The sequence below is a fragment of the Gambusia affinis genome, linkage group LG14 (assembly GCF_019740435.1).
Source record: "Gambusia affinis linkage group LG14, SWU_Gaff_1.0, whole genome shotgun sequence".
In the NCBI taxonomy this organism is placed as follows: Eukaryota; Metazoa; Chordata; class Actinopteri; order Cyprinodontiformes; family Poeciliidae; genus Gambusia; species Gambusia affinis.
In genome coordinates, this window is record NC_057881.1 from 13,606,190 (window position 1) to 13,620,745 (window position 14,556).

At 38.1% G+C, this 14,556-nt stretch overlaps 2 protein-coding genes across 5 annotated transcripts in view; one reads left to right on the forward strand and one right to left on the reverse strand.

Annotated features, from left to right (window-relative positions):
• spire1a (spire-type actin nucleation factor 1a) overlaps positions 1-4,369 on the forward strand; it is a 36,291-nt gene extending 31,922 nt beyond the window's left edge. For 2 of the 4 annotated variants that reach the window (XM_044138132.1, XM_044138134.1), the window contains 6 exons: positions 566-595; positions 1,209-1,346; positions 1,426-1,496; positions 2,341-2,368; positions 2,486-2,634; positions 2,708-4,369. In XM_044138132.1, the coding sequence (XP_043994067.1) occupies positions 566-595; positions 1,209-1,346; positions 1,426-1,496; positions 2,341-2,368; positions 2,486-2,634; positions 2,708-2,966 (675 nt within the window). In that variant the 3' untranslated portion in view covers positions 2,967-4,369. The remainder of the gene's footprint in view (positions 1-565; positions 596-1,208; positions 1,347-1,425; positions 1,497-2,340; positions 2,369-2,485; positions 2,635-2,707) is intronic. The other 2 variants (XM_044138133.1, XM_044138135.1) reach the window with 1 other exon arrangement.
• Positions 4,370-6,944: 2,575 nt separating this feature from the next.
• klhl38a (kelch-like family member 38a) lies at positions 6,945-13,637 on the reverse strand. The gene is made up of 4 exons (XM_044138048.1): positions 13,463-13,637; positions 9,648-11,010; positions 9,464-9,569; positions 6,945-8,510 (listed from the first exon to the last, which is right to left on the reverse strand). Exons 2-4 carry the CDS (start codon positions 11,004-11,006, stop codon positions 8,221-8,223), a joined length of 1,755 nt encoding a protein of 584 aa, XP_043993983.1. The 5' UTR covers positions 11,007-11,010; positions 13,463-13,637; the 3' UTR covers positions 6,945-8,220.
• Positions 13,638-14,556: the final 919 nt, after the last annotated feature.

Sequence of the window (14,556 nt, forward strand, 5' to 3'; positions counted from 1 at the left end):
GATTTTTTTCTTACATGAAATGCGAAGAACAAATAATAAACAGGGTTTTAGGGAAGCCAAGCAGGGACATCTAAGTCCTTGGAAGTTATTTTTTGCACATCTCAAAGGCAACACCTGAGCTCTTTTTGTGTCTTCAATTGAGAGAGAAAAAATTTATAATCTCAGGTGTCGGTTTAGTACGGAAGAGGATTAGGGCCACCGGAAAAAAAAAAAAGAATTCTGACTTTAATCTCAAAATTCTAAGTTTAAAGTCAGAATTCTTTTTTATTTTTTATTTATTTATATATTTTTTCGGTGGCCCTAGTCCTCTTCCGTAGTTTAGCCATCAGACTAGCTTTCATGTTTCGCTTCTTATAAAATCAGATTTCGCTTTTTTTCATACATGTAGAGCCGTTAAGTTTGCTGTAAATTATTACATAACGGATTCTGAAAATATCCTTTGAATGACGGAGTTGTCTTATTAAATTCTACCAAACATGCTGCATGTGATTAAGCGTGTTGGAGTACAAGGTGCTGCTGTTTCAGTCTCAATGTCCTGTTCCCTTTCCTCCCGCCCGCTGGTCAGGTGGAAGCAGCCGGCAGCACTCAGGTCACGGTATGTCACCGTTAACTGCACATCATCAGATTATCCCATCCACATCACCGTGTTAGGAAAACCATCTTCTTCACTGTATGATTGGTTTTACTTAAAGAGTTGTGTAAGGTCTGTCTGGGTGAGAGTACCGTCTGTGGAGTGACTGAAATTAGCTTAAGCTGGGTTATGAAACAAGACAGAAGGTGGGAGAAAATTCCTCTGTGGAGAAATTTGTCGGAGTTTTTCTTGCAGAACTGCAGGTGTTGTTTGTTATAAACCCATGTGCAAATAAATCAGTTAGGATGACGAGTAAATATAGCATTTCTGGAAAACCCAAATTAACCTACTGGAAGTTTGTAGAACATCACCTGTAGATTCTGCACTTATCCTCTTTGTCACATTTTCCTCGAGTCATCATTCATGTGAACAGTATGTGTTTCCATTACTCCCATATCGCTGCATTTCTGGTCTTCCGATGATGCTGGATGTTTTATATTTTACTCCATTCATGTGGCATTTATCTCACTGGATGAAAATGCTACATTCCTAATGTTTGTCTCCTCTTCTATAAATGCAAGTGATGGTTTTTGATGTGGTTTTTTTTTTCTGTTTTTTTTTTCTTTCTTTCCTGCAGGAGGAGTTCTGTTATCCTGTGGAGTGTTTGACTCTGACGGTGGAGGAGGTGATGCACATCAGACAGGTTCTGGTCAAGGCGGAGCTGGAGAAGTTCCAGCAGTACAAAGACGTCTATAACGCTCTGAAGAAAGGAAAGGTAGAGTTCGCTTGTTGAGTTGAAATGTTCATTATTTGAATGTATAAGATTCGTCCTCATCCATGTTTCCTTTCTTTAGCTCTGCTTTGCATGTCGAACCAAAAAGTTCTCCCTCTTCACCTGGTCCTACACCTGCCAGTTCTGCAAAAGGTAAACCAGTACTATTCATCTTGATCAACAGTTCGGCAGGTTTTAACTTAAGTAAAAAATTCACCAAATTACATTTACTTAGCATGACTACTCTTCAAATTTGGGGAGTTGTTCAGTCTGGAAATGCATGAAATTTTGCATTGATACTTTCTAGAAGAAAGTATATTAGTTTATAAATGAGATTCTTACACAGTCTTCTCTGCGATATCATTATTTTCTAAGTCTGAATAAGTATTGTAAAGAAAAAATATAGTATTTATATGTTCATTCCTTTACTATCAAAAATTTTGTCTTTCATTTGCTACATCAGTATTGAATCAAAAGCTCGGTCAGCAATCAAACAGAGCAGTTTTTGTTCTTCACATTGGGTATAGATACCAAATAAAGCAGTGGCGCTTGTGAATTGTTTATTTTAATTTTTAAAAATGAAATAAAATTACAGACAACAAACTGTTATCAAAATGTTCAGCTTTATCCTGTTTAAATCTCAATAGATTTTTAAATAGAGCCGAGCGACGTTGGCCAAGGCGGCACAAAAAGCTGCAGAATGCGGAACATTTTATTGTTCTGCAAGTGTATCTAGGTGTCGAGAGTAAATCCAAAAAATATTATTCAGGAATATTTTTAAAGGGGCAAAAAGGAGAAAAATCCAGAGTTGATAAAAATCAGAAAAATTAGCTCAACTTGAGACAACATGAAGCTTTTTACATGTTCTTTTAGCTACGCACTGACAAGTTTAAACAAAATTTAATTCTGGTGGGGTTTTCCTGCCTCATCTTTTGCGCTTTCATTCAACATCTGTTCAGTCATATCCAGCTTAATAGTTATGTTCCATCTTTTTCAGACCAGTGTGCGCCCAGTGTTCAAAAAAGGTAGGAGGCTGTAGGCCTTTGATGCTTTTTAACCAATCCTCAACATGTACTTGATAAACTGCATGAAGACCTTTTATCCGTCTTAAATATTTAGTTTATTTCTTCTTTCCTCTCCAGATGCGGCTACCATCCAAGCCCTATTCCACTCTGCCCATCTACTCTCTTGGTCCCAGTGCAGGCGCTAACAGTGTAGCTCGTGTAGCTTCGGCACAAGCAGAACCAGAGAAACATGCGCCGGGATACGGCAGACACAGTCTACGCCGAAGGTCGTAGCTGAACGACGGCAAAGACAAAAGAAAGTCTGGTGTGCAGAATTGTAACATTTCTCGCTGTTTGCAGGTTGTCCAGGCACAGCAGCCGAGACGGGCAGTCGAAGGACGAACTGGAGCTGCCCAAAGAGCTGACAGAGGACTGGGTCACCATGGAGGTCTGCGTCGACTGTAAAAAGTTCATCACGGAGATCATCTGCTCCAGCAAGCGCAGCCTGTCGGTGGCTTCCAAAAGAGCCCGTCTGAACCGCAAAACCCAATCGTTCTACATGCCATCGTCTAAGTCGACCAGCTTCCACCCCGCAGAGCGCCCCATTAGTGAAATGTAGGACGGAGCCAGCGTATCTTCCCAGGTTTTGGGCACTTTATTGAAATTTAAAAGAAAATCCACATTTGACACGGACTGCTACCAAAAAATGTAGAAGTTGCTGTGCAAATCTGGAAGTAGTATCCCTCTCAGGAAAAGCTGCAGGCATTACATTAGCTGTGACACTAGTGAATATGTGGCAAAGATCCTCATAACCACTGTTAAGTGCAGTGGAGGAGCTATGATGCTGTGGGCCTGTTTTGCTTCCAAAAGCCAATAGGAACCTTGTCTGAGTCCTTCACTCAAACCAGGGATGATATGATGCAGAAAGCCAAAAGATGTAGTGATATCATGTAAATATTGCAGAGGTCCAATCAATGTCTAATGTCGACGAGCTTTCCAGTTCCCGTTTACTTCTTGCACTCAGGAAGATTAACCGACAGAAATGCACAGTACAGTCTCTTTCTTGTAAGGTCTGCTGGGGCAGATCTCCGCCTCTCATCCTTCCAGCTGCAAATTCTTTTGCCAAAAGTTTGACCTTCTCAGCCAGATCAAATGAGTTACTGCTGTAATGTCATAGTACTGAGGGGCTCAGATTGCCTGTATTTTTCAGGGTGTTTTTTTTGTTTTTTTTTGTTATTTAAACTAAATGTATATTCATTTCTGTGCAAGGTGCCAAAATGTAATTTCTCTGAATGCCTTTGTAGCTGCAGAACTATTGTACATAATGTGTCATAAACTAAATGACGGTATCTTTAGTTTCTCAACTCCTTGTGCTCCAAAGCGGGCCACAGACATACATGAAGGATTTTAGAAAGTGTACAGCTTGTATATTCATATCGTTCCAAATTCAAATTTAATATAAACATATTAAGGTGTCATTTTATTATTTTCCAGATTTTCTGGCCATTAGAATTATAGTTTTTAGTTTATTATGTTATGCAATGAGTTTAAAAAATCCTGTGTAAACATTAAGCACTTTATTTGGACCGAATTATTGCTTATGTTTGGTTTTTAATCTGAACTAATAATTTTGTAATTTAAAAAAATCTGTGCCACATTAAGAAGGTCCCTTATGAATACAGTAAATGTTTCAATAAGCGTTTCAAAGCAAAGTAATAAGGAATGCTACACAGAATTGAATGTAGACATTTTAAGATTTTACTTTAAGAACATATTTTCATTTTAAGTGATTTTCTTAGTCCTGCACACACACACACCCCCACACACCTGCATCACCAAATAGATACAAAGCTTAACCAGCCTGTTTAAGAAATGTCGATGCAATTTAAAAAAACAAATAAAGCAATCCATAAATCCAGTTTTATTTTGGAGCTCTATAAGGAATGCGTGCATGCTGTAGTGAGAACTGTCTGTTTTTATCAGAGAAATTAAAATAAAGTCATCATGATTGTTAAATTTGAATCGGTCTCTCTGTCATATGATGTAAGATTTCCTCAAATGTTTCACAAATGGCCTTTTGATGGTCTGCTGCTGTGTGCCAACTGACCACGGAAGACCCAGAACAGAGATAAGTGGCTAACAGAAATGTACAGTATGTGCAGCTATGTGGATATTTCACAAATGGTCAAGGCCTCAAACTCTGAGTATGGCAGGCTAAAAGTGCCTAAATTTAAATAAGCCACAACTTGATAACAGAACTGTGATAACTTAAACCAGAACTGATTAAGTCATGAAAACTGATGGGAATATTTAAAAAAAATGCTACTATATAAGTTACTTAAGTTATTTTAGTATTTTTGTAATTAAATAACTGAAATTGAAATTATTCTAAAATGTTCTGTAAATAAATAATTTCAACATAATTGTTCATTTAAAAAGTCATGTTTACTTCCAGTTTTAATTATTTCAGTATACATTTATGAAACCATGCCAATATTGACAGGTTAACTATATCTATATTTAATTTGGGTTAATTATCCTTCGAAGGATTAGTGCCAGTTGGTGACCAATCAAATGTCAGGCTCTGCTTTGTGACTAGTGCCAGGTAAGATTGGTTTATGCAACTATTATAACTTAAACTGCTACTTATGACTCCAAAGACAATAAATTAAATTTTGAATTTATGATTTCCACAATTTTTGAGATTTTTAAGACGTTTAAATCCTTTTTTTTTTTTTTGGATTTGTCACCATTTGCCAGCGCAGTCAATATGTCTGTGTAGACAGTAGAGGGCGATAGAGGCACATTGAAAACCTGACCTGCTGGCTCACATCTTTGAAGCGTGTTTGGGGACATCTAGTGGTAGTAGATCGACATTGCAGGCAGTGAAAAATAACTTGTTTCAAGATAAAACAATAAAGCAAGTCATGCTAATCTAAACCTATTGAATACAAACACCATCTGTCCAACCGCTTACACATCTTATCACAATATAACCATATGTTTCAATGCATTTACTGGAATTGTATGTGTATGACCAACACAAAGAAGTGGATAACTTTAATAAAAATTAAAAAAAAAAGAATTGTTTTAGAATTTGTTTGCAGATAAAAGGAGAGAGAGAGGGAGAAAGAAAGAAAAAAAAGAGAGAAAAGAGAACCTGAAACTGTTACCAAAACGGCAGATCTTCAGGTGGAAGTCAAAACAACTAATAAAAAGTTTTTTGTCAACATAATCAGGAATATTCACAATGCTTTGAGGTAAAGTTTCTGGAATTATGTATTACAGCATCATATAAAAACTGAACAATAAGAAAATAACTTCTGAACCTTTCCCTGCATAATTTGATTATTTTCCTAATCCAATATTTCATTATAATAATTGCTATCAGTACTATCTTCAGGAATTTTAAATATAAAATAAATGTATTAAGGTGTACAAGGCTACATGCTAACTGCAGAAAAAGTCCAATTATCCAATTTACATTTATAATTATAAATTTTGTCTGGTCCTTCTCACATAATATGAAACTACCTCAATAGGGTCTAGTAACAGACACTGAAAATAACCTGGCTGGCCACAGCCTCTGAGAGGGGTGACCCTCACACGCTGATATCTATTGAAAGGCAGTGGGCAGCCAAGCGGTCATTAACGGCCTAAATGGGTTGTGTATTTAGCAGCAGCTCAGTGGTGCTGATCCTGAGCGCTGCTCTGGGTGACTGAGTCAGGCACAAGACATCTGACGGACCGTCATGTCTCTTGTTATGATGTTTTAGGTCATTGTGTGTGTCTTTCTGAATAGTTTCCTTAATCAAGTTTAACAATTGCTTTGGATGTGCTTGTACAGACACAGAAAGGAGACTTTTGGGAGGCATTTGGATTGAGCAAACATATCGGGGATCATTTCACTCAGTGTTTGTTATTGTGACAGCAAATAATGTTTTATTTTTTTTTCTGCTTTTAGGAGTCCGACATTCATGATCATGGATAAAAATGCAAAACTGAAACTTAATATCGTCTGCGCTTCATCCTCAGTGCTGCGTATACATCCATCATACAAACAGAGAGTCTGTCAGGATGGTAACTGGATATGAGGAGCTTCTCATACCAAACGCTTGGTATGAAAAGAATGTCAGCCATCAGGTCAAGAGGTCACATATCAGCCACATTATATCATAAAGTTGTGTATTCACTACATTCCCCTAACATCTGAAGATCAAAATACTGCTACGTGTTGGCTGGCGGATGTTGCGCTGGTTTTTAATGAGGTATGCAGTGCAAACGTGTCACTTGATATTCATGGAAAAGTTTATGTGACTGCCTGAACAGTCTTCAGAGATATCAGGGAGATTATGGCTAAGCCAGCCAGGAACATAGGAAGTTTTCCAGGTGGGCAAAGGCATTGATGCAATTTTTTCCTATAAACACTGTATGTGCAGTATGTAAAACATCTGAGTTCTTAATATGCTTTTCTAACTTACTGTGGCAAAGAACTGAGCTTCAGTGCTAGCATTCACAAATAAAGATTCAGTTGCTCTCTTATTTATTCCTGTCTTCCTTCGTAACAGCAAAATGGAGTATCTAAAAATAAAAAAATAGTTAAAGAATATTTTAGTTCAACTGATACATAAAATTGATTTTGAAGCATGATCATTTGAATTAATCATTTGCTGAGAACTTTGTATCCTCCTTAGTTGGCACATAGTTTTGCATGTGAAACATGGGAACTGCACAGATGCTTCAATTAGAGTTAGTATGGTCGCTACTGGTAACCAAGACATATTTTTCTGTGAAATAATAATTACCTACAAAGAAGCTTGCAACGAAAAGATCAATTGGTTAAACCATTTCATCCACATGAATTTAAGATTTCTTAAAGTCCTGTGGGTATAATCTATGCTACTCTTGTGAGTAAAGCAAATCAACATGAGAACACGAACATAAACAGATATGGAAAATGGCCACTGCCACTAAGTGGTAATCAAATTGATGCATTTTATTTTGACAAAAAAAGGCGCAAGGCCTTCTGTGAATGAACTGCAAGCTTCATGAAACCAAAGAGGGTTTTAGAACGATGTTGCAAACACTGGATATCTCCCTGACATCTCTTCCTCTCTTGTCTGCAGAAAGCAGGTCATTGCATCACCCAGGGGCTCTTTGAAGGCAACTTTGTCACATGTTCTCACATCAACATTCATAGATGAAAAGACTGTGCATGTTAAAAGCTTTGTTGGATTTTTCAACGAAAATGTAAGCCCATTTTTGAATTGTTAACTGTTGGCTCATTTTATTTTATTTGACAAAATCTGTCATTCTTTGCATTGACTTATCAAACATTACAAAAGACTGGTTCTTCTTCATCTCTGTAGAAGGTTTTTCATGCTCTTTGACAGCTCTTTTCTTTGACAAGTGCAATCCAATAAGAAGTGAGTTAAAGAGGAATGTATTATTTACTATACAAAGTGCAAATAGTGCCACTGCTAGATTGTTAACAGAATTCAGTAGAACCAGAATCTTTAAACATATCTCTGCTGGTCTGGCAGGAAAACGATGTAAAATACAGTTGCCACATAGGGGAAGTTTCCTTTGTATTAAGGTCATGGACAATAAATCATCAAGTCATCAAATGTGAGTGCAAATAATTTTTTTACAAGTCCATTGCTTCTAAAGAATATCATTTTCTTTGAGCTTGTTGATTTCTCATGGACTCTTCAGTTCCATCACAGGTGCGTCGGCAATACCACCTCCACACAGGTTTTGTGTTTCAGATCACTGTCAGCGGTGCTAAACAGGACGCTAACTTGCATGGGCTCCATTAAGCAATGCTCTCAGTGTAGAGGCCAAAATATATCAAACCGAAGGAGAGGTTTTGCTCATGGTGGGTTGGGTCGGTTGGAAACACAGACCAGCGGCAGAGACCCATGGTCAAAGAGCTTGTACGGTAGAGAACCTTTTGAGGTCCAAACATCCGTTTTTGGGTCGTAGCACTCAAAGCAATCAGAGTCCTCAATGACATCGTGGCCATTGAGGATGCGTCCGCCTGTGACGTAGAGCTTGTTGTTGATCACTGTGGCGCTGTGGTGCATTCTTCGCTCCTTCAGATTTGCACACTTGAAAAATTTGTTGGCTTTGGTGTCATAGGCAATCATTCTCCTGGTATATCCTGAAAAAGAAGACTTTTTGTGCATAACCAAACTTTCTTGAAACTTTCTTTTTCTCTAGTTTACACTATTTATAATCACACACAAAAATCTGCTGGGTTATTTAATCTCTTTAGGACAGAAACTGGGTCAAAATTGCTGTTGAGTTAAAGAAGACACTACAAAGGTACCTCATTATTCATCATAGAATTACATTTTAATCTTTACTATGTGATATTTTAAACCGTATTCAACAGAAAGAAGAAAGAGTAGGACAAGACAATGGCCAATAATAATGCTAACGTCACTGGATAAAGACAATGACAATAACTTGAGGCTGTTGACTCGAGATAATATTAGACTTTTAGTTGCTAAGCAACTCATCATAACTTAGATCTAAAGTTCAACCTTTGGGAATTTGTTGTTAGTCTCTTTAACCTTCTTTCTGTTGAAACCCACAACTCAGATTTGTCCTGTTAAAAACTAACCTGGGCTTGATCTGTCCATGATCCACTGGGAATCTTGTTAGCAAAATAACTTGGAGTAAATTGGATTATTCTAACCCAGCAACTTTTGAGAAACAGCAAATTCTATCGAAAAATGAAAACCCATAGGTGCAGATTGTATTTGCTGCTGCCACTGTAGTAACCGATACTTTGTTTCCTCCATAGAAAAATTGATTATGTGTATTTTAAAATATTTACATTGCAATGGTCTCAAAGCAGAATTTTCAGCCTGGGGTGTAAGTGTCTAGTTCTTCCTAATATAGAGGAAAAATCTAAAACCTGCACTGGATGCAGAAAACAAGTTTTGTTGTCCAATAATAATAATAATAAATTTTTATAAGGATATTAAGATCAGGGTGAATTCATGTTCACTTTGTGTTGGCCTGTCACATAAAATCCCAATGAAAGACATTCAAATTTGAAGTTAATTTTTAAATCCAAGTAGATGCTTTTCATCTATCAGCGTTTACCTCCTATGATATAGATCTTCTCCTCTATGACAGCAGCTGGCGCACAAACATTTTTCACAGTCCTTGTCTCCAATCTGGACCACAAGTTGCGAGAGATGTGATACACCTGTTTCACAATAAAAATGTTAACAATTAATGTAATTCAGCGTCTTCAGAAAACACTTCTCAGAGAGTTGTGCCTTACTTGAATAAGCCGGACCGGGTTCTGCATGGCGTCCTCCCCTCCAAACACGTAGATCCTCTGATCACTGGCTGCAACAGCTGGATGAAGCACAGCGGTAGGCATTGACGCCATGGCCTCCCATTGGTTAAACATGCTGTTATACCTCTCCACTGACTGAGAGATTCGCTTGTCCACCCCAATACCTCCCAGCACAAAGATGAAGTGCAGATAAGACACACTTTGGTGGGCGTATCGAGGTTCCAGCATGGGCTCTGCTGTCCTCCACTGGTTTGTTTTGAGGGAAAGTGTGTAAACGGTCGAGCTGACTGAGCTATCCCCGGAAGCCATGCAGAGACTGAGGCCTCCCAGCACATAAAGGATGCTGTGGATGCACACATATGCAGCTTTGTAAAGGCGCAGAGGCAGCTTGGCCAACCACTGCCAGCGATGGGTCCTTTCATCGTACAGAAGTGCCTCTCGAGAAGTCTGCTCATTGTTTTTGCGTCCTCCAACTACCACCAGCGTTTCTCTGCAGGTGTAACGTCTTGGTGTGGTCCAGAGGGGTTTCAACTCACGGCTACACTTGGTGCTGGCTGTGAGCATAAGACGGCGTACAGAGTCAATAATCTCAGTGCAGAGTGTGGATGACTGCACCAGTGGGTCGTTGGCGATGAACTGGAAGAGGTATGTTGGATGAATGTAGCGGAGACGAACCTTCTTGAAGAGATCGTGAATGGCACCGCGTCGTGAAAACGGGTCGTGGTGGATCCATGCCAGGAGAGTCTCAAACACCTGCTCCTCCTCAGCACAAAGGCGGTCATCCTCCAAGTAGCACATGAGCTCTGGAAGAGACAGCTCACAGAAGTCCTCAGTGGCAGCAACATCAGAGAAACACCTCACGGCCATCTCCTTTGCCTTCTCCTTCAGACTCTCGCAGTGGAGGATCTCAGACAACCGGATCATGCTCAGGCAGTTCTCAGGACTCAGCTGCTCCTGCAGGAACGTGGAGCAGGCCTCAAAGAGACCCCCATAGTGAAGCATGGACGCTGCCTGCATGAGGGGGAGCACATTCTCCATGGTGATAGTGACGCAGCCCGTGTAAACATAGTCCACAATCCCAGTGAGCACGCTTGAAGAGATTCCCTTCAAGTTCACACGGGCTTGGCTGCTCTCCAGAAAGTTGTTGCAGAACATGGCACGGAAGTACGGGCTGCTGGAGACCAGGACATTCCTGTGGCAGGGGATCTCCTGGTGCTCAGTGCAGAGCAGCACATCGGTCAGGATGCGCTCCTGCCGCAGGATGTTGAGCTGGATGAGCAAGTGGCAGGGAAGTTCGGAGTCTTTGAAAGAGAAAATGCTCGCTCGTCTCCCGGCCATCATGTTGCTGGCGAAGGAGGAATAGAGGTTCATAATTTTTCAATTGAAGATACAGTACAATGCATGCCAATACAACAAATGTAATAATTTTGATTAGTTTGGGCAAGGGGCAGCAGAAGCTAACCTAGGGCATCATTCATGCTAGAAATTTAAAAATAATAAACAAAACTTTTAGTCTGAAAGCAAAAAAAAAAAAAAAAAGGAAAGCTTTTTTTAAATTTTTTTTTTTGAAAAGTGCTTTTGTTTTGCTATTCTGTTTTAATTTCACAATTTCTGAGCTATTCCTCCTGATCAAATATACGTATCTTATGGGCTTCAGTCTGCAAACAGTATGTTTGGTGATTTGGTTTATTGGAAAGCCGATCATTCATGACTCACTCAGAACAGCTGTCCTTACTATGAATCACTGACTTTCTAATTTTCTATTTTAAAGCCCATCCTTATACACCCGTCCACCATTAGGCCACATCTGTCATCAGGCTTCCTATCACTGCTAACATTAAACAGACTGTGTCAACAGACCATCTGTGTTTGCCTCTCTGTCATTCTGAATCTCTCCCTCAGGACCCATTTCACCCTCTCTAAACTCTGCTGCTATTTTCAACATGTTATGGGGTTTTTTCTACAATATTTCTCGTCTCAAGTGCCAGAATCTGATCCTCCGCAGTGGTGGTCTCTGTGGTGATCCAGGATAAAATTCTCTGAGCAATAAGTAACAAGTTCTTGGTAAAAAAAAAATTAAAAATTAAAAAATCATTGACAGTGTCCTGGCTGCCTGACACATTTAGACACCTAATCATTATTGCGTATTATTAGATGACAGCGGCTGAGAGTGAGATTTCACAGCAAGCATATTTGCCTTGATCCACTGGTGGGGAGTCAGAAATTAGACTTCATTTGAATCAACATTTACAGACTTACTGAAATATTTCAGTTGCTTCCCTTCTCTACTTTAATTTGTTTCCCTAAAGCAAATACGTTTCAACTTTTAATACTTTCATGTTGGAAAATGGAAGTTATTAGTTCAAAACATAGCGTTTAATATCTTTTATTCATGAATACTCTCCTTACATTGTCAACTTTTTAGAAATTGGTGAAAGCTAAAATTAGCTGAATTTCATGACTGAACTGGAATGTATGTAATTGAATTGTCTAGAATCTAGATGATTGTCTTCATTTTAATATATGTTCTGTTCCTGTTCTAAATTGGGAAAGAGTCTTTACATAACAGTTGTTTTAAATTAACACTGCATAAATAATCTAAATAGAATAGAAAATAATACAATATGTCTAAACTGAAAGGATTTGAGCTTAATTGAATTTATTTAAACACACCAGATATGATCTTTTAATCATAAAGACTACATATTCCCAAGTAATTTCAAACTATCTTTGATGGACTCTTAGATTTAACCACAACACTATGAAATTACATGCTGATGGTGTCCTGAGTCTTCAAAAATATTAATAATTTTCTCACTGAAAAATAGTTTGTCCACATTCTAGATCTCTTTCCAAGTTTAAAGAATGTGGTAGAAAGAACCCATGAATATATATATATATATATATATATATATATATATATATATATATATATATATATATATATATATATATATATATATATATATATGGGACACCTCGGCCTTCCTGTGATGCAGATTATATTGATGGGTTGGTCCAAATGGTTTTCCACTTGGACCCGCTTCCTTCGAGGATGTCTCCAGCTGGCACTCACTGAGAGCGTCTGTAATCAGAACTGTGACTATTATAATAATAATAATAATAATAATAATAATAATAATAATAATAATTAAAAAAATAATGGAGGAAGTGGGTTATGAAGAGAAAAATTCAAATGATTGACTTTTTTTAATATATGGGACACCATATATACTGTGTCCCATATATATGGGACACCGTGACTCTATATATATATATATATATATATATATATATATATATATATATATATATATATATATATATATATATATATATATATATATATATATATATATATATATATATATTCATGGGGTCTTATATATAATTGGCTGTCTAGTCCTACCCAACCTAAATACACTTTTGAGATTTACTGAGAAGATCGTGAGGAATGACTTCATGGTGAGAAGATGTTCACCACGACATGCAGACTTTGTATCAGAAGTCTACAAGCCTACAGCTACCAAGATTTCCAGATCATGCATGTTAAGAGAAAGAATCAGAGTGATCTGGTGCAAGAAGCTGCTGGACCAAAAGACACTTACACCTCTAAAGCTATCTCCCCCCCCAGTGCAGGACACAGTTGATGCTTTTTGAGCTAATCAGGGAATAAAGTTTAAAACATAATAAAAACACACTTTGAATCTAAAGCTGAAGACTTTCTAAACTAATATCTGTTGGCTAAGCCTGTAATCATTCAGTCCAGCTAAATTCATGATGCCATGGATCCTTACCTCTTGTCCTTAGAGAGTCAATAACATCCACAGAATATCATCAGTTTGATATGAATTGAAAAAAAAGAAAAAAAAAGTTAAAATATAATCCAGAGAGGTGTCGGGAAGGGACCATGACACAGAGAAATGACAGAGTTTTTCAGCTGGGCACTGTGGAGAGTGCCATGAGGCCACTGTGTACATTCCTTCATCTAAGAATAGCATGGTGGGACACCGTGACTCTACCGGGCCTCTCATGTGACACAGGGTTGTGTGGCACCGTTGGGGTCCAACAGAGGCGGTGAATACAATGGACCCGGAGTGGGACAGTCATCCCAGGGTCTTGAATCAATCATGAGGCATGCCCGGCCTGCATGACGCTTAATTAAAGAGTTCCTGAGCTGACAACCTGTTGTTTGAACCTTTCCTCCTCCACCTCTCTGATACATGTAGTTCCCTACGGTGGCAAATATAGATCTGCACTGATCAGGATAAACAGCTGTAAGAACCAGTTGTACACACGTCCAAATGTGTGTCTAAATGCTGTGTGAGTGAAACTAAAGTTAAATTTGTTATTTGTGTACACAAAAAACGCAAGTAAAGCTAAACTTGAAATGAAGGTTATTCTTTTTACTACTTCAATTTAGAGGCATCATTCACCAAGTTCTGATTAAATGTTTTCCTTTGAGCTGAAGCAGAAGTAAAACCAAGAATCTTAATTATTATTATTATTTTTTGTTATTTTTAAGTCAGTCCATTAAATTTTGTTAGGAGTAACCATACGGGAAGGCACACCAAAATTAATAGCCATAACAAAAATCCATGACTTTTTTTAATAGATAGTGACGTTCCAAAGGAATCAAATATGAAGGTGTGGAGGTTGATAAACTCCACTGGGAGCTCAACTTGAATATAGATGTGTCTAATTTTTTCAGTAACTTCAGGTAAGTCTGGCATAAGTCACATTATAAAAATGTGGAAAAGCAACCCACTGCACTGTTGAGTAAGTAGAGAGCCTGTGATGCTGTGGGCCTGTTTCTTTGTCAGATTTGCTTCTGGAATGAAACATTAATTTATTTCACATAACAAAGGAGTATCGTGATGAGGAACATAAA